At 58.8% G+C, this 16,134-nt stretch overlaps 3 protein-coding genes across 4 annotated transcripts; 2 read left to right on the forward strand and 1 right to left on the reverse strand.

The window, feature by feature from the left end:
• The first annotated feature begins 3,687 nt into the window (after positions 1 to 3,687).
• PGP (phosphoglycolate phosphatase) lies at positions 3,688 to 6,321 on the forward strand. Its single transcript, XM_016190407.2, has 2 exons — positions 3,688 to 4,389; positions 4,660 to 6,321. Exons 1-2 carry the CDS (start codon positions 3,747 to 3,749, stop codon positions 4,983 to 4,985), a joined length of 969 nt encoding a protein of 322 aa, XP_016045893.2. The 5' UTR covers positions 3,688 to 3,746; the 3' UTR covers positions 4,986 to 6,321.
• On the forward strand, positions 5,194 to 8,105 carry BRICD5 (BRICHOS domain containing 5). Its single transcript, XM_060174094.1, is given in 4 exon segments — positions 5,194 to 5,333; positions 5,405 to 5,457; positions 7,180 to 7,580; positions 7,741 to 8,105. Coding segments are annotated over 4 exon segments (918 nt in total). The 3' UTR covers positions 8,065 to 8,105.
• Positions 8,106 to 8,189: 84 nt separating this feature from the next.
• On the reverse strand, positions 8,190 to 11,378 carry MLST8 (MTOR associated protein, LST8 homolog). Of its 2 annotated transcripts, none has more exons than XM_007528031.3 (9): positions 11,239 to 11,378; positions 10,640 to 10,880; positions 10,517 to 10,565; positions 10,284 to 10,446; positions 10,011 to 10,086; positions 9,780 to 9,932; positions 8,780 to 8,904; positions 8,525 to 8,688; positions 8,190 to 8,450 (listed from the first exon to the last, which is right to left on the reverse strand). In XM_007528031.3, exons 2-9 carry the CDS (start codon positions 10,766 to 10,768, stop codon positions 8,332 to 8,334), a joined length of 978 nt encoding a protein of 325 aa, XP_007528093.1. In that variant the 5' UTR covers positions 10,769 to 10,880; positions 11,239 to 11,378; the 3' UTR covers positions 8,190 to 8,331. The 2 variants fall into 2 exon arrangements, with proteins under 2 accessions (XP_007528093.1, XP_016045892.1); XM_016190406.2 differs by having other exon boundaries at positions 10,517 to 10,568.
• Between the last annotated feature and the right edge of the window lie 4,756 nt (positions 11,379 to 16,134).

The following is a 16,134-nucleotide window of genomic DNA, read 5'->3' on the forward strand; positions in this document are numbered from 1 at the left end:
GAGGCTGGGCGGAGTCCACGTTTGACAGGCAGCCCGGGGCGGGGCGGGGGTGTGGCCTGTGTGTTCGGGGGGCGGGGTTTGGGTGGGGCGGGGCTAGGAGGGGCGGGTCAGAGGGGCGGTGGTCAGCAGCCTGCGGACAGTGATGCAGGCGGCACACCTGACGCTAGGAGCTGTCCGCGGAGGGAGAACCCGAGCTGGGGCGGCTCAGCTACGCCTTTTATCGGCTTGTACATTTTAAAAATATATTTATTGAGTGAGTTGGGCGGTAACGCAGCGGGTCAAACGCACGTGGCGCAAAGCGCAGGGACCGGCGTAAGGATCCCGGTTCGAGCCCCCGGCTCCCCACCTGCAGGGGAGTCGCTTCACAAGCAGTGAGGCAGGTCTGCAGGTGTCTGTCTTTCTCTCCCCCTCTCTGTCTTCCCCTCCTTCCTTCATTTCTCTCTGTCCTATCCAACAATGATGACATCAATAACAACAACAATAACTACAACAGTTAAAAAGGGCAACAAAAGGGAATAAATAAATAAATATTGATTTATTTATTTACGTGGTCTGGGAGGTGGCGCAATGATAAGGCTTTGGACTCTCAAGCATGAGCTCCTGAGTTCGATCACCGGCAGCACATGTGCCAGAGTGATGTCTGGTTCTTTCTCTCTCCACCTATCTTTCTCATTAATAAATAAATAAAATCTTTAAAAATATATTTATTTATTAACTTATTCCCTTTTGGTGCCCTTGTTCTATTGTTGTAGTTATTATTGTTGTTGTTGGAGAGGACAGAGAGAAATAGAGGCGGGAAGACAGAGAGGGGAAAAGAAAGACAGACACCTGCAGACCTGCTTCACCGCCTTTGAAGTGACACCCCTGCAGGTGGGGAGCCGGGGGCTCAAACCCGGGACCCTTATGCTGGTCTTTGCGCTTTGCGCCACGAGGATTTTAAAATATATATTCCTTGGGGGAGTCGGGTGGTAGCGCAGCGGGTTAAGCGCACGTGGCGCAAAGCACAAGGACCGACAGTAAGGATCCTGGTTCGAGCCCCTGGCTCCCCACCTGCAGGGGAGTCGCTTCACAGGCGGTGAAGCAGGTCTGCAGGTGTCTGTCTTTCTCTCCCCCTCTCTGTCTTCCCCTCCTCTCTCCATTTCTCTCTGTCCTATCCAACAACAATGACATCAATAACAACAATAATAACCACAACAATATAAAACAAGGGCAACAAAAGGGAAAATAAATATTAAAAAAAAATTTTTAAAGAAAAAGAAGTGGGGCACAGGCCTGGGGGTCCAAAGAGGATGAAGGTTGCTCACAGGATATGAAAAGAGCTGGAGCTGGATACTTGGATGTCTACCATGCCATGCACATGAGTTGTCAAATCTATGTTTGGTCTAACTGTAACTATAGTCAAACACACACACACACACACACACACACACACACACACACACACACACACACACCATCAATCTATAATCACTAGGTAGTTAAAGGAGATGCAAACGTTCCTCTTGAATCTGAGGTGTCTTCATAAAATTAGTTATTGGGGCAAGGTGATGGCACACGTGGTTAAGCACACACATTACAGTTTTCAAGGACTTAGGTTCAAGCCCCCAGTCCCCACCTGCAAGGGGAAAGCTTCATGAGTGGAAAAGCAGGGCTGCAAGAATATTTTACTTTATTTTTATTTTTACCAGAGTACTGCTTAGCTTTGGTTTATGGTGGTTCAGGGGTTTGAACCTGGAACTTTAGAGCCTCAGGCTTACGAGTTTCTTTGCATAACCATTATGCTATCTACCCTATCGCCCTGCAAGTGTCTCTCCCCTTCCCTCTCAATTTCTGTTTCTATCTAATAAATATTTTTAAGTAAATAAAAATATTTATTAATACGAGAGAACCAGAATATCACTCTAACATTTCAATGTTGAGGCTGAACTCAGGACTTCATGCTTGAGAGTTCAAGTCTGCGGGAGCCCCCCTTTCACACACACATACACACACTCTCTATTTATTTATTTATTTATTTGGGTAGGACAGAGAGAAATGGAGAGAGGAGGGGAAGACAGAGAGGGGGGAGAGAAAGATAGACACCTGCAGACCTGCTTCACCGCCTGTGAAGCGACTCCCCTGCAGGTGGGGAGCCGGGGCTCGAACCGGGATCCTTCCTCCAGTCCTTGTGCTTTGTGCCACATGCGCTGAACCCGCTGCGCTACAGCCCGACTCCTTCTCTTTATTTATTTATGAGAAAGATAGGAGAGAGAAAGAACCGCACATCACTCTGGTACATGTGCTGCCGACGACTGAACTCAGGACGTCATGCTTGAGAGGCCAACATTAGCTTTATCCCCTGCGCCACCTCCTGGCCCCCCCTTTTCACTCTCTTTTTTTAATTTTAATTTTTATTTTATTTTATTTTTTCCTCCTCCAGGAAAAAATTCATGGTGCTGGGCTCGGTGCCTGCACCATGAATCCACCGCTCCTGGAGGCCATTTTTTTCCCCCCTTTTGTTGCCCTTGTTGTAGCTTCATTGTGGTTATTATTATAATTGCCCTTGTTGACGCAATTCGTTGTTGGGTAGGACAGAGAGAAATGGAGAGAGGAGGGGAAGACAGAGAGGGGGAGAGAAAGACAGACACCTGCAGACCTGCTTCACCGCCTGTGAAGCGACTCCCCTGCAGGTGGGGAGCCGGGGCTCGAACCGGGATCCTTGCTCTTTGCGCCACATGCGCTTAACCCGCTGCGCCACCGCCCGACCCCCTTAATTTTTATTTTTGAGAGATATGCAGAGAGAAAGAGACACACACAGAGAAACCCCAGAGCACTGCTCAGCTCTGGCTTATGGTGGTGTAGGGGATTGAACCTGGGACTTAGGAGCCTCAGGCAGGGGAGTCTGTTTGCATTAACCATTATGCTGTCTCCCCGCCCCCCCTTCACTCTTCTTAAGGTAATACGCAATTAACTTTCTTGTTTGTTTTTGCTTTTGCCCAAGTACTGTTCGTCTCTGGCTGATGGTGGAACTGGGGATTGAACCTCAGACCACATAACCCCCATTTTACTTTTTAAGGCTAAGTACAGTATCTTCTCATTTCAGGCATAAGGTACTTCCATCATGAAGATGAGGGAGCCGAGGCACAGGACTCTTCCATCGGTCTCCCTGACTTCCAGGCCTGTGCAGCCAGCTGCCCCAAGCCCTGGGACGCAGCTCAGCGCGGGAACTGTGCACCCGCGGCCCGTGATGCTCCGGGTGTGATTCCCCCGCGAGGCCATAACCAGAGCTTAGCGCTGCTCTGATCTCTGTCAAAAATAAAGGCATCGTTTAAAAACAACAACAAAGAATGAACGGGGTTCTCGCGGGGAAGCATAACAAACCTTCCTGCAGGGGATGGAGGAAGCCTTGACGGCCAGAGCACCCTCAGGCAGAGGACCCTCCCCGCGAGGCCTCAGGCCACCATCCGGGGCCTCCTCACCTCGGCTGACCCCGCGCCTCTGGCTGGGCGCGGGCGCCCGGATCCTCCACCGCGCTTCCGCACTCCGGCCCGCGGCCGGCAGCCGGCAGCCGGCGGCCAATCAGCGGCACGCCCGGGGCCCGACAGCCAATAGGATGCCGCCTGCCCGCGCCGGACCACGGCGGTTGGCGCCCGCTCCCGCAGCCCTGACCAATGGGCGGCGCGCGCCGGACGCGGGGCCAATCAACTCGGCGGGGGCGGGGCCGCGGCGGCGAGCAGCGGCCGCAGCGCCGGCCGGTGCGGGCGGCCATGGCGGCCATGGCGGAGGCCGGCGGCGACAAGGGGCGCTGCGTGCGGCTGAGCGCCGAGCGCGCCCGGGCGCTGCTGGCCGACGTGGACACGCTGCTGTTCGACTGCGACGGCGTGCTGTGGCGCGGCGAGACGGCGGTGCCCGGCGCGCCCGAGGTCCTGACGGCGCTGCGGGCCCGCGGGAAGCGCCTAGGCTTCGTCACCAACAACAGCAGCAAGACGCGCCAGGCCTACGCCGACAAGCTGCGGCGCCTGGGCTTCGGCGGCCCCGACGCGCCCGACGCGCGGCCCGAGGTCTTCGGCACGGCCTACTGCGCCGCGCTCTACCTGCGCCGGCACCTGGCCTCCGCGCCCGCGCCCAAGGCCTACGTGCTGGGCAGCGCCGCGCTGGCCGCCGAGCTGCAGGCCGTGGGCGTCGCCGCCGTGGGCGTGGGCCCCGAGCCGCTGCCCGGGGACGGGCCGGCCGCCTGGCTGAGCGCGCCGCTCGAGCCCGACGTGCGCGCCGTGGTGGTGGGCTTCGACCCGCACTTCAGCTACGCCAAGCTCACCAAGGCCGTGCGCTACCTGCAGCAGCCCGGCTGCCTGCTCGTGGGCACCAACATGGACAACCGGCTCCCGCTGGAGAACGGCGGCTTCGTCGCAGGTGCGCCCTGGCCCCGACCCCTGCACCTGCGCTGCGCGCTTGGGCCCTGGGGTGCCCCACCCCCATACTCTGGCCCCGATCCCTGCGTCTCCATTCCCCCCTCGGGCCCTGGGGTGCCCCCCACCCCACCCTCCCCTGTACTCTGGCCCCCACGCCTAGCCTGGTGGGGTTCCTTTTGCACCCCTGACCCCAGCCCCCAACTCCCTGCCTGCCCTCTGACCTGGGCTCTCCACCTCTCCATTCCTTCTCACCCTCGCACCCTCCCCACAGGCACCGGCTGCCTGGTCCGAGCCGTGGAGATGGCTGCCCAGCGCCAGGCCGACATCATCGGGAAGCCCAGCCGCTTCATCTTCGACTGCGTGTCCCAGGAATACGGCATCGACCCGGAGCGCACCGTCATGGTGGGTGACCGCCTGGACACAGACATCCTCCTGGGTGTCACCTGCGGCCTGAAGACCATTCTGACCCTCACGGGGGTTTCCACTCTGGGGGATGTGAAGAACAACCAGGAAAGTGACTGTCTGTCCAAGAAGAAAATGGTCCCCGACTTCTATGTTGACAGCATAGCCGACCTTTTGCCTGCCCTTCAAGGTTAAAGATTTTAGTGTCTTTAATCTCTAGAATAAAAAAAAAGTTGTAAATCAGTTACCCAAATTAATGGGGCTTAAGCATCCACTTGGCAAGGGGCCGCTCCACCCCAGCTTGGAACAGCAGAGACTCTGGGTGGCGACTTTCTAAGTCCCTTGTAAGATGTACTGGCAAGCTTAGGGGCCCTGGGCCTCGGGTGGGCTCAGCATCTGTGGAATGGCGTCACCTCACGTGGGGGCTGCTGCTGCCGAAGTCCTCACTGAAAAGGCCACCCAGAGAGGGGCTCATAGTGCCGCTGGCTCCGAGACGGGGCCTGCCGATGAGGCTGTGGAGTTACGGGTCTTCCTGGTCTGGAGGTGAGGGCGCTGTCCTTCACCACCACCCCCACGCATCCGTGTGTCACAATTGAACGTTTGTTCCTTTTCAGAGCCCTGAGCTGCACTTCTGCATTGCGCAGCCAGCCAGCTCAGCCTCGGCTGTGTCGGTGCAGGGGGAGCGGTGGCCCTTGCGTGGGGCTGCCTTGTAAGGAGCCCAGGGCAGCGTGGACGACGAGAAGCCTTTAACCAAACTTCTGAACAACTGTCAAACGGTGGGGTGGATTCTGAAGGGTTGGGGTTAATAACTGCTATCTCACAGAGAAACGCTACAGAGAATGTCCCCTGCCCCTGCCTGGTAGCCAAGGAATGCCTGCTGCTCAGGGGGGCAGGGGGGCGGCCTCAGGAACAGCAAGTCCTTTCACAAAGCGTCCAGTCTGCCCTGTGCCCTTGCATGGGGTGGGGAGGGAACTAGATGCCAAGGACCAGGAGGCCACCCCTCTTGGCCCTGGAGCCCCTTGTCAGTGGCCAGTGGGAGGATGGATAGACTCCACTATTATGCCAAGAGTTCTTGGCAGGGAGCCCAGCCTCTGCCAGTTCCGAGTCGGCTGTCCTTCAGAACAAGCAAGAAGCAAGCCCTGGCAGGCCGACTCCTTCCTGCATTGCGGGCCCCATACCCAGTGGTCTTGTCTTTGGCTCGCTCTGGGGGTGCCCCAGTTCCTGCTTCTCCCAGGCCTTGGGGTCTAGTGTGGACGTTGTCCTCCAGTCCTGGTGGTGCTGATGCTGGCTCTGCAAGGTTGGCCTGTCAGGGCGCTGTCACCTCACGTGGGGGCTGCAGCTGCGGATGTTCTCTCTGAGAGGGGCTCACAGTGCTGCTGGCTCTGAGGTGGGGCCTGCCGACGAGGCTGTGGAGTTATGGGTGTGGCAGCCAAGATGCCCTCTGCTGGGCTGTGACCCAGAAGTCAGCGTGCTCACCTCCACCCTACACTATGTGAACCCAAATCTGTATTAAACTTGGCACCCACTTCGACTCTGGCCTGCCTTGCTCTCGCCGTGGGGCTAAAGTGGGGTGTAGGGCTGAGGAGGGCCCCTCTGGGCTCCCCTCCACTCCCCCCATTCTGGATGTGTGTGTGTCACACACCCAAGTTCTGAGACTTGCGGGCCCAGAGCTGGCTCTCACCACCGCTGCATGGCCCACATGCTGCAGCGCCAGACGGATAATGTCGGACAGTGGGGGGAGGGGGGCAGGCGGTGCAGTCCTCAAGCAATCACTCGTGAAAATAAAAGTGTTTATTTGCTGTGTGCCTGGCCCCTAGACCAGCTTGGGAGCCCACAGGTGCCCAAGACTTAAAACAGGTTTCTAAGAAAGGGGCACTGCCCTGGCACCCCTCTGCCAGCATCTGATTCTGCCTGGTTCTGCACACAGGTGTGGGGGAGCCAGGTGGGGAGAGGGCTGCCTGCTGGCCAGGTATCAGGTGGTTGGCTGGAGGGAAGCAGTGGGCTAGGGGGAGGGGGCCAGGATGCTGGCATCCTGAGGCTTCCCTGGCTGAGTTCTGAGGGGCGGCAGACAATCGAGGCATTGTCACCAGGAGCATGGAGCAGGGGATCGGCGGAGCGGAGAGCCCTGGGCCTGGTGCGGTGAGTCTCCCAGGTCAAGGCCCCAGAGTCCCCAGGCAAGGGACCAGAGCACGCACCCACCTCTGCCCTCCTCGCCCCTCAATTCCCCGTCCTAGGCTCCCACGTGTCCCCAGCTGACCCAGTGCTGCCAAAGGCATGGGGGAGGTCCCGGTCTGCTGCTGCTGCTGCTGTTAGTGGCCTCAGGGGCCATGGCAGGAGGGCTGCTTGCTTTCCCTCGTGGCCCTGCCAAGGTGAGCCCAGCACCCTCCAGGCGAGCATAGAGAAGAGGGACCAGCAACGCAACTGGGTGGGGGTACCAAGCTGACCCAGCCCAGCTCTTTTATCTCTCAGCTACCACCATCCCTCTGCCTGACCCTCCCGAGCCCCGGGGGGCCCCGGACCAACCAGACAGCCCAGGTGGACGTGGCCCAGAACATGGCAACCATCAGAGTGACCCCCATGCAGGGCAACCGGAGCTGGGCAGTGCTGCTGGACGGGCAGAGTGTGAGTGTGCTGGGGACGGGCGGGGCCGGAGCTGTGGCCCCCAGCCTCATCCACCTGCCTCCCCAGGGCTGCGTCTGCTACCGGCCACCAGGGCACCCCGCCTGCTTCCTCCGCCTCATGGAGCCCCGAGATCGAGAGCGCCTGCGGCTGCTGGTGAACTCCTCACGGGTGAGCAGCCCCCACCACGGAGCCCTGGCCGGGCCAGACAAAGGGCGCTTGTCCGGCGGCCAGGGCGCAGGGCTCTGGTTTCAGGGAGAAGCCGGCTCTGGCTAGGGGAGGATGAGGGGGACGGGGCTGTGTACCCAGCCCTCCACAGCCTTCTCTGCAGGTCTCCGATTCAGTCGACCCCCAGAAACCCCGCTACACCCAGGAGCTGCTGGCGGTACTGGGGAGCCGAGAGGTGGACCCTACTCAGGTGGGGGCTGCAGTGCGGCACCTCTGTGCCGAAACCCCCATCTACTGGGCCCACCCTGCCCAGGGTGAGTGAGCCTGGTGGCTGGTGGAGGCAGACTGGCGGGGGGTGGGGGGGAGCATGGACTCACAGAGCACCTCCCCAGGGCCCCGGAAGCAGCGGCTGATCTATCTGTGCATCGACATCTGCTTCCCGAGTAATGTCTGTGTGTCTGTCTGCTTCTACTACCTGCCAGACTGAGCCGACCGCAGAGGACGGCGCCAATAAACCCCTCCACGTGCCGTGCCGTGTCCCTTGTGACCCAAGACACACACCTGGGCTGCTGGGGGAGGGCAGGGAGGGAGGTGGGGGTTCTGGAGGAGGGTATGGGCTGGGCAGGATGAGGACAGCAGCTTCCACTCCCCACAGCACTCCAGACCTTCGGGGATTTCGGCTGGCTGTGGAGACAAGTGGAGGTCCTGCCAGGCTGGGGAGGGGCCGTGAGGTGAAGGAGTGGGCTGGCGCGGGCTAGCCCAGCACGCTGTCATTGAAGGCCAGGCAGACCACGGCTTTTTGGTGGCCACCATACTCTCTCTTGATCTCACCGGTCTCCACGCACCAGAGCCGGGCCAGGTTGTCAGAGGAGGCTGCGGGGGAAGGGGACAGAGCTCTGGGACAGCCCCTGGCAGCAGGGATGCCAGTCTAGGGGGCGGGGGCTCACCGGTGACGATGTACTGGGAGTCCCCTGAGAAGGCGCAACCCCACATCCAGCCGCGGGACGACTCCCCGGGGTTGCTGCTCTTGATGCTCAGCTCCGTCATCAGGGAGAAGTTGGACGTCCTCCAGATCTTGCATGTCTGGTCGGCAGAGCAGGTGGCCAGGAGCCTGGGTGGGTGGTGCCATCAGCAGCCATGCCCACCCAAGCCCCTACCCCCAGCAGCCAGGCGGCCTGGGGGTGGCCCCACCCCATACTCACGTGGAGTCAGGGCTGAAACGGCACTGCAGGGCATAGCGAGTGTGTGCTGGGATCTTGGTCTTGGGTATGAGCTGTGTCACCTCATCCCCGATGCCCCCCGTCAGGTTCCAGACATAGCAGTTGCCCTGCAGGGCAAGAGAGCATCACAGGAGGCCCAAGCAGATGCACTGGGGAGGCATCAGGCTGTAAGGGCCAGAGGGTGATGGGAAGCCTGTCCTAATTGCAGGAAGCCCAGGGGAGGCACAGGACACGCGTGACCTCCCTGGAGAAGGCTGCTGGCCAAAGGGGTGTGGAGATCTAGGAGGAAAGACACCCACAAGGAGAGAACACTGAGGCAAAGATAGAAAGGAAGTTGGGGGGAGGTTGGGCGGTGGTGCAACAGGTTAAGTGCACGTGGGGCAAAGCCCAGGGACCAGCATAAGGATCCCGGTTCAAGCCCCTGACTCCCCACCTGCAGTGGAGTCGCTTCACAGGCGGTGAAGCAGGTCTGCAGGTGTCTGTCTTTCTCTCCCCCTCTCTGTCTTCCCCTCCTCTCTCGACTTCTCTCTGTCCTGTCCAGCAACAACGACATCAATAACAACAATAACTACAACAATAAAACAACAAGGGCAACAAATATTTAAAAGAAAAAAGGAAGTTGGGGGTGGGGGTATAACATAATGGTTATACAAAGAGAGTTTCATGCCTGAGGCTCTCAAGTCCCAGGTTCAAACACCGTCATAAGCCAGAGCTGAGCAGTGCTCTGGTAAACAAAGAAAGAAAAGAAAAGGGAGTTGGGGAGAGACCGGCTGGACAGAAAAGCAGGAGCAACCTACAGCATCTGAAGCCACGCAGGAGCCACAGGCAGAGTGAGGACCTAGCAGTGGAACCATGGGGGGGGGGGGCTGCTGTGAACTCGGGGGCCACGGGGGCCACAGGAGCCAGGGCCGGGGTGGGGGGGTGATGGGACAGAGTCAGATGTAGATGGGCCACCAGGGAGCAGGGCTGCCCCTACACTCACAGCGCTATTGACAGCTGCCATGTAGCTGGCGTCGGGGTCGATGTGGGCAGACGTGATGGACACCTCGGGCTCGGGGATCAGCTGCTCATTGTGGTCCGTCTTCAAGTCCCAGATGTGGATGGCTCCACTCTGGTCCCCCACGATGAGCTCCGCCTACGGCACCAGGTAGCAGTGAGGCGAGGCGGGGCTCCTGACCCCCCAGCCCCCAGCCCCAATGCCAGAGACTCTCACCTGGTTGGGGTGCAGGCACACACAGTTAATAGGCGCGTTCACCTGGAAGATGCGCTGGCACTGCAGGTTCCTGGACCTGGGGAGTGAGGGGGGCAGACTGACTGAGGCGAGCTGCCTCCCTGCGACACTGGGTGGTGTGACCCTTCCCGGAGGGCAGCCTGATGCCAGGCGCGACACTCAGAAGGGGACCATCTTGGTCTCACAGCATCCTGCGGGGGCAGGCCGGGAAGGCTGCCCTGCCCTGGCTTGGCCCGATCCCAGCCGCCGCCCCACCTGAGGTCCCAGATGCGGGCAGTGCAGTCCTCGCCGCCCGTGTACATCCAGCGGCCGTCCTCGTGGAAGCCCACGGACGCCACGTTCTTGTTGACCCCGTCGTAGCTGATGATGGGGTTGGGGTTGTTGGAGTTGAGGTCGTACATGCGGATGTGCTGGTAGCCTAGGGGCACAGGGGCACTCAGCAGCCCTGTCTGGGCAGCGCCGGGGGCCCGGGGGCCGCCCAGCCCTACCTGCCGCGGCGATCATGCTGCGGTCCGGGGTGATCTCCAGCGCGTTCACCTGCTGGCCGGGTTAAGGAGCGTGTCTGCTGGGCCCCGCCCGCCCCGCCCCGCGCCCGCGCCCGCGCAGGATACCGAGTCCTGGTGCTGCACCGTGCGGGTGCAGATCCCGCTGTGCGCCTGCCAGAAGCGCACCGTGTGGTCGTAGCCCGCAGTGGCCAGGATCACCGGGTCACTGCCCACCGTGCCCGGGGACGTGTTCATGGTGGGGCGGCTTCAAGGGCTCGGGCCTGCAGGGGTCAAAGGTCGGAACACCTGGCGCGGGGGGGGGTGTGGGGGACGCAGCTGCAGGTCACAGGATGCACGGTCGCTGCCGCTGTACAGAGAAGGGGAAACTGAGGACAAGCCCGCGAAGGGCGGTCGGGGCTCCGCGCCGCCGCGCCGCCAGCAGCCGGCAGGGGGCAGTCGCGCTCGGGAGCCGCTCTGCCGCAGGGGCGGGCCGCGCATGCGCGTGGCGGCGGGCGGGCCGGAGAGGCCGCGGAGCGCTGCGGCTGCGCATGCGTGTCAGGGGGGCGGCCGGCTCTGTTGGGGTGGGGGGCGTCCCCGGCCTGGGCCCCAGGGCTCCCCGGGGCTCCGCCAGCCGCCCAGGCTCCCTCCTGCCAGGCGGCCCCCCCGAACGCGTTCTCGAAGCCCCCGGCTCGGCCCACCGATCCCCCGCCCCGCGGCCTCGGTACCTCACATGCAGCTCTGCGCTCGGCCGCCGCCCAGGACGTGAGCCGAGCGGGAGCGCATCGACCAGGCCGAGTTCGAGCGCAGAGCTATCGATGAGGCGACTGCTGGGAGTCGGGGGTCGAAGGTCCTGGGCGAGGCCCTAGCGCTGCCTGGTGGTCCTCACCTACCCTCCCCATTCTGACCCCCACCCAGTTCCCGGCTGGCACCCCCCAGGCGGGAGCCCCATCTCCCCAGGCTGAGCCAGGGTGTCTGATCTGACGGGCCCTGGGATTTCTCTGGGCTTCAGAGAATCAGCCATTAACACCAGGGCGAGTTATATCCCGAATGCCACACAGGCTGTGTTTATGCCTCAGTGTCTCCTCCAGTGACAGCTGACATTCAGATGAAACCAGGCGTCGTACAGGCACCCATATTCCCGACCCTCTCAGGCCGGACCCTCGGTGTTCCTCCATAACCCCTACAAATTTGGGGTTGCAGGTGTTTACTTAAGAGAGAGAGCCAGAGTGTCACTCCAGTATGTGCAGTGTTGGGTCTTAAACTACAGACCTCCTGCTTGCAAGTCCAGTGCTCTAACCATTGCACTACTTCCCAGATCCCTTTTTTCATTCTGTATTTTTTTAAATTTTTTATTTATAAAAAGGAAACATTGACAAAACCATAGGATAAGAGGGGTACAACTTCGCACAATTCCCACCACCAGAACTCCGTATCCCTTGTCCTCCCCTGATCGCTTTCCTATTCTTTATCCCTCTGGGAGTATGGACCCAGGGTCATCGTGGGATGCAGAAGGTGGAAGGTCTGGCTTCTGTAATTGCTTCCCCGCTGAACATGGGTGTTAGCAGGTTGATCCATACTCCCAGACTGTCTCTCTCTTTCCCTAGTGGGGAAGGGCTCTGGGGAAGCGGAGCTCCAAGGCACATCGATGGGGTCGTCTGTCCAGGGAAGTCCTGCTAGCACCTGGAAACCTGGTGGCTGAAAAGAGAGTTAATATACAAAGCCAAACAAATTGTTGAACAATCATGGACCTAAAGGCTGGAATAGTGCAGATGAAGTGTTGGGGGTCCTCCATTTTGTAGGTAGCTAGTAGGCATATTTTAGTTATGTTTCAAAGGGCCTGTAGCTATACTAGTGTTTGTTTGGTTGGTTGGTTTTTGCCTGAGCCTAAAATCTGATATGCAGGTGGATCTAAATTATTGTCTGGGGAGATGATGTCATGGCTGGTCATTCTGTATTTTATAGAGGAAAGAGGGAGAGACAGACCCAGAGAGAGAAGAGACATGACAACATTACTCCATGATCCATGGAGTTCCTCAGTGCTACCCATGATACTCCCTGGCTCCAGGGCTCCAACTCAGGCCTTGGGCATGTCTGGCATGCCCTCTACCAAGTGAACTTCTCTGGCCCTGGGATGTCTCCAGCCCAGCACTCTCACGTGGTGCCCTGTGGTCCCAAACTCCTTCAGAAGAGTCCTTCAAACAGGCTCCCCCAGGGCTCCTCCCACCAGATGTACAAATAGCTGCAACTTCCACCTACCCTGTACCAAGACTACCCTCTGCTCCGCCCCAACAGCCAGTCAGGGAACTGTCCTTCCTGTGCCTTCCTCCCCCCTCCTTCCTTCCCCCTCGCCTCCAAACTCCTTCCACCCTCCCACCCAGCCAGCTTACCCCTCCACACCATCCTGTCCTTGACCCCAGCTCTCCAGGATAAAGTCTCCCAGCTACTGGCAGCCTCACTCTGCATGGGCAGATGGGTACTTCTCACACCTGCGACAGTCTGCAGGACAGCTGGGTCACTGGGGCCTGTCCCAGACATTCAATCTCATCTAACTTCCTGATTTACAGTCCCTGGGGTTCTCATCCACCTCCCAACTTCACACTGCCCCCTCCAGGCTGATCTGGCTAAGGTCTGACGTCTGGTAGAAGCCTTGGAGGTGGGGGGGGGGGGGAGGAACCTTCCTCAGCGCCCAGAGCCCACCCACCACAGCTTTCCCTACTCCACTGTGCAGACCACGCACTGCCTTGGGGCTATGCCAAAACCCCGTGGGACTTACCCCCACCACCTCTTTTTTTCCTGCCTGCTCCTGCTGCTCTACCCCATCCTAGGATAGCAGGGGATGTGTGGTGCAGGCCACATACATCACTAGAAATCAACCAATGTAAAGAGGCATTGCTTGGTCTGGGAGGTGGTACAGTGGATAAAGCATTGGGCTCTCAAGCATAAGGTCCTGAGTTTAATCCCCAGCAGCACATGTACCAGAGTGATGTCTGGTTCTTTCTTTCTCCTATCTTTATCATGAAAAAATAAATGAATTCTTTTTTTTTTTAAAAAAGAGGGGGGGGGTGGGCAGTAGCACAGCAAGCTAAGTGCACATGACGTGAAGCATAAGGAGCAGCATAAGGATCCCTGTTTGAGCCCCCAGCTCCCCACCTGCAGGGGGGGGTCACTTCACAGGTGGCAAAGCAGATCTATAAGTGTCTATCTTTTTCTCCCACTCTCTGTCTTCCCCTCATCTCTGGATTTCTTTCTGTCCTATCCAACAACAATAGCCACAGTGGCAATAATAACAATAACAACAAGGGCAACAAAATGGGAAAAATGGCCTCCAGGAGCAATGGATTCATAGTGCATAACTCTGGAGGCAAAAAAAAAAAAAAAAAAAAAGGGTGGGAGGGAATTGGGCAGTAGTGCAGCCGGTTAAGCACAGGTGGTGCCAAGTGTAAGGACCTGTGGTGTAGGGATCCCGGTTTGAGGCCCCGGCTCCCCACCTGCTTCCAGGTCTGCAGGTGTCTGTCTTTCTCTCCCCCTCTCTGTCTTCCCCTCCTCTCCATTTCTCTTTGTCCTATCCAACAACAAGGACATCAGTAACTACAACTACAATAAGAAAACAAGGGCGGGGCCAGGTGGTGGTGCACCTGGTTGAGCAGGCATGTTACAGTGAGCAAGGACCCAGGTTCGAGTCCCCGGTCCCCACCTGCAGGGGGGAAGCTTTACGAGTGGTGAAACAGTGTTGTAGGTGTCTCTCTGTCTCTCTCCCTCTCTATCACCCCCTTCCCTCTCATTTTCCGGCTGTCTCTATCCAATAAAGAAATAAAGGTAATAATTAAAGAAAGAGAAAACAAGGGCAACAAAAGGGAATAACTGAATAAATATTTTTAAAGGGGGGGATGGTGGGTGGCGGGCGGAGCAGGCAGAGGGGAGACAGCATAATCGTTATGCAAACAGACTCTCATGCCTGAGGCTCCAAAGTCCCAGGTTCAAGCCCTCATACCACCATAAGCCAGAGCTGAACAGTAAAAAAAAAAAAGAAGAAGAAGAAGAAAAGAAAAGAAGAAGAGACAGTAGCCCTTAGCACATTAAGTGTTGTGCATCTGTCGCCTCTGTCTAGGTCTAGGATGTATCCTCATCCCCAAAGAAGACCTGCCCCCAAGATGTGCTCAGCCCCCCTTCCACCCTGACAGCATAAGTTGTTCTGTTCTGGGTCTTCACATAAACAGAATCACATGCTGTCCTTTGTATCTGGCATATTTGGGGGGTTTTCCAAGTGATCGCTGTGTGGCTGCTTCCTTTGCAGGGATGAGTGATATTCCATGGTGTGGAGACACAGTCAGTTTGATCATCTGTCTGTGCATGAACTTGGGAGTTGTGGCCTCACCTTGGCTGTTGTGACCAGTGCTGCTGTGACCAGTCCCGCCCGTGGGTATTTTAGGGGCATGCTTTCCTTTTGCTGAGGTAGATTCCAAGGAGTGGGACTGCTGGGTCACACAGTAACTGTGCACGGCATCAAGGACCAGCAGAGGGAGCTGAGCCTAAGCGGCACCCACATGACACACAGGGCTTCCCAGCACCCCCGTCAGGGGGTCAGAAGACTCAGTCTCTCAGGTGTAGGGTCACCTGACCAAGGGCTCCCAGGTACAGGCTCAGCTCACCCCATTTCTGCCGGGCAGAGCAGCCCCCCCCATCCACCTTCAAGTCTCTCAGGTGTAGGGTCACCGCCAGGGCTGGCAGGATGCCCTGTGACCCAGGGCACAGGCCTTTTCTGGAGGAGCCCTGGGTGAGCACATGCCCTGTGCCTGGGGTGACGGATGGGGCAGGCCGGAGCAGCTCCACAGGGCAGAGAAGGGACAGGACAGCTATGTACCTCGACTAGCCAGGTGCTTTCAGAGGCTGTGTGTTCCCAGAACCCCAGGAGGGCCTGATTGGCAGGCCTGGCAGGCCACCGGGCAGTGCCGAGCAGGAGGGAGCGGGAGCAGGGGCAGGGCTGCAGTGCAGGGCGGCTTGGCAGGGGGCCAGGCCCGGCTGCAGCTCCTCTTCTCCGGGATGAGCCTCCGTGATTCTGCTGGCTCAGCGGCCCCTCCTCCCCACAAGGTCCTCCTCCGGACCTGACTTCCTGGAGGGCTGCCCAAGTCTCTTACTCGAAGTCCTCATCCAGCATCCACCAGAGTGGCTGGCCTCACCCCCAGACTGGGGGACCCCGGAGACACACCCCTCCCACTGGTGCAGCTGCAGACTGAGTGCCAGCCCATTTTACAGATGGGGTAGCTCCAAGCATGATCAGTGGAGGTCTACCCCGCCCCATCGAGCAGGGAGGCTCAGCCTCCTCACACACCTCACTCTGGGTACCCGGATGCAGGAACCACCCACCCCCACCCCCGCCCACCCAGGGTACTTGCTCCCAGGAGAGATGAACAGTAAAGGGTGCCTGGGTACTGAGCTGGGCTGAAAATTGAGGGGGAACAGCCACAGGCAGAGGCTGCTTCATCACCAGAGGAATCTGAGAACCGAGCCAGAACCTGGCTCTTCAGGTGGGGAGGCGGGGAGGACAGACATGTTTCACTGAAAACTTAAGGCAGTGTCTGTAGTATTTACACAGCCAGACATTCAGGTGCCTCCTCCATGTG

Source organism: Erinaceus europaeus, chromosome 15 (assembly GCF_950295315.1).
Source record: "Erinaceus europaeus chromosome 15, mEriEur2.1, whole genome shotgun sequence".
Taxonomy (NCBI): domain Eukaryota; kingdom Metazoa; phylum Chordata; class Mammalia; order Eulipotyphla; family Erinaceidae; genus Erinaceus; species Erinaceus europaeus.

Bases quoted from the DNA above. Each gene is read 5' to 3' on its own strand.
- PGP (XM_016190407.2), top strand. From the start codon at position 3,747: ATGGCGGCCATGGCGGAGGCCGGCGGCGACAAGGGGCGCTGCGTGCGG. The intron at 4,390-4,659 runs GTGCGCCCTGGC...CCCTCCCCACAG, and splicing joins GAACGGCGGCTTCGTCGCAG to GCACCGGCTGCCTGGTCCGA.
- MLST8 (XM_016190406.2), bottom strand. From the start codon at position 10,768: ATGAACACGTCCCCGGGCACGGTGGGCAGTGACCCGGTGATCCTGGCC. The intron at 10,087-10,283 runs GTGGGGCGGCGG...CTCACTCCCCAG, and splicing joins GCCCGCATCTGGGACCTCAG to GTCCAGGAACCTGCAGTGCC. The intron at 9,933-10,010 runs GTGAGAGTCTCT...CTGGTGCCGTAG, and splicing joins TGTGCCTGCACCCCAACCAG to GCGGAGCTCATCGTGGGGGA.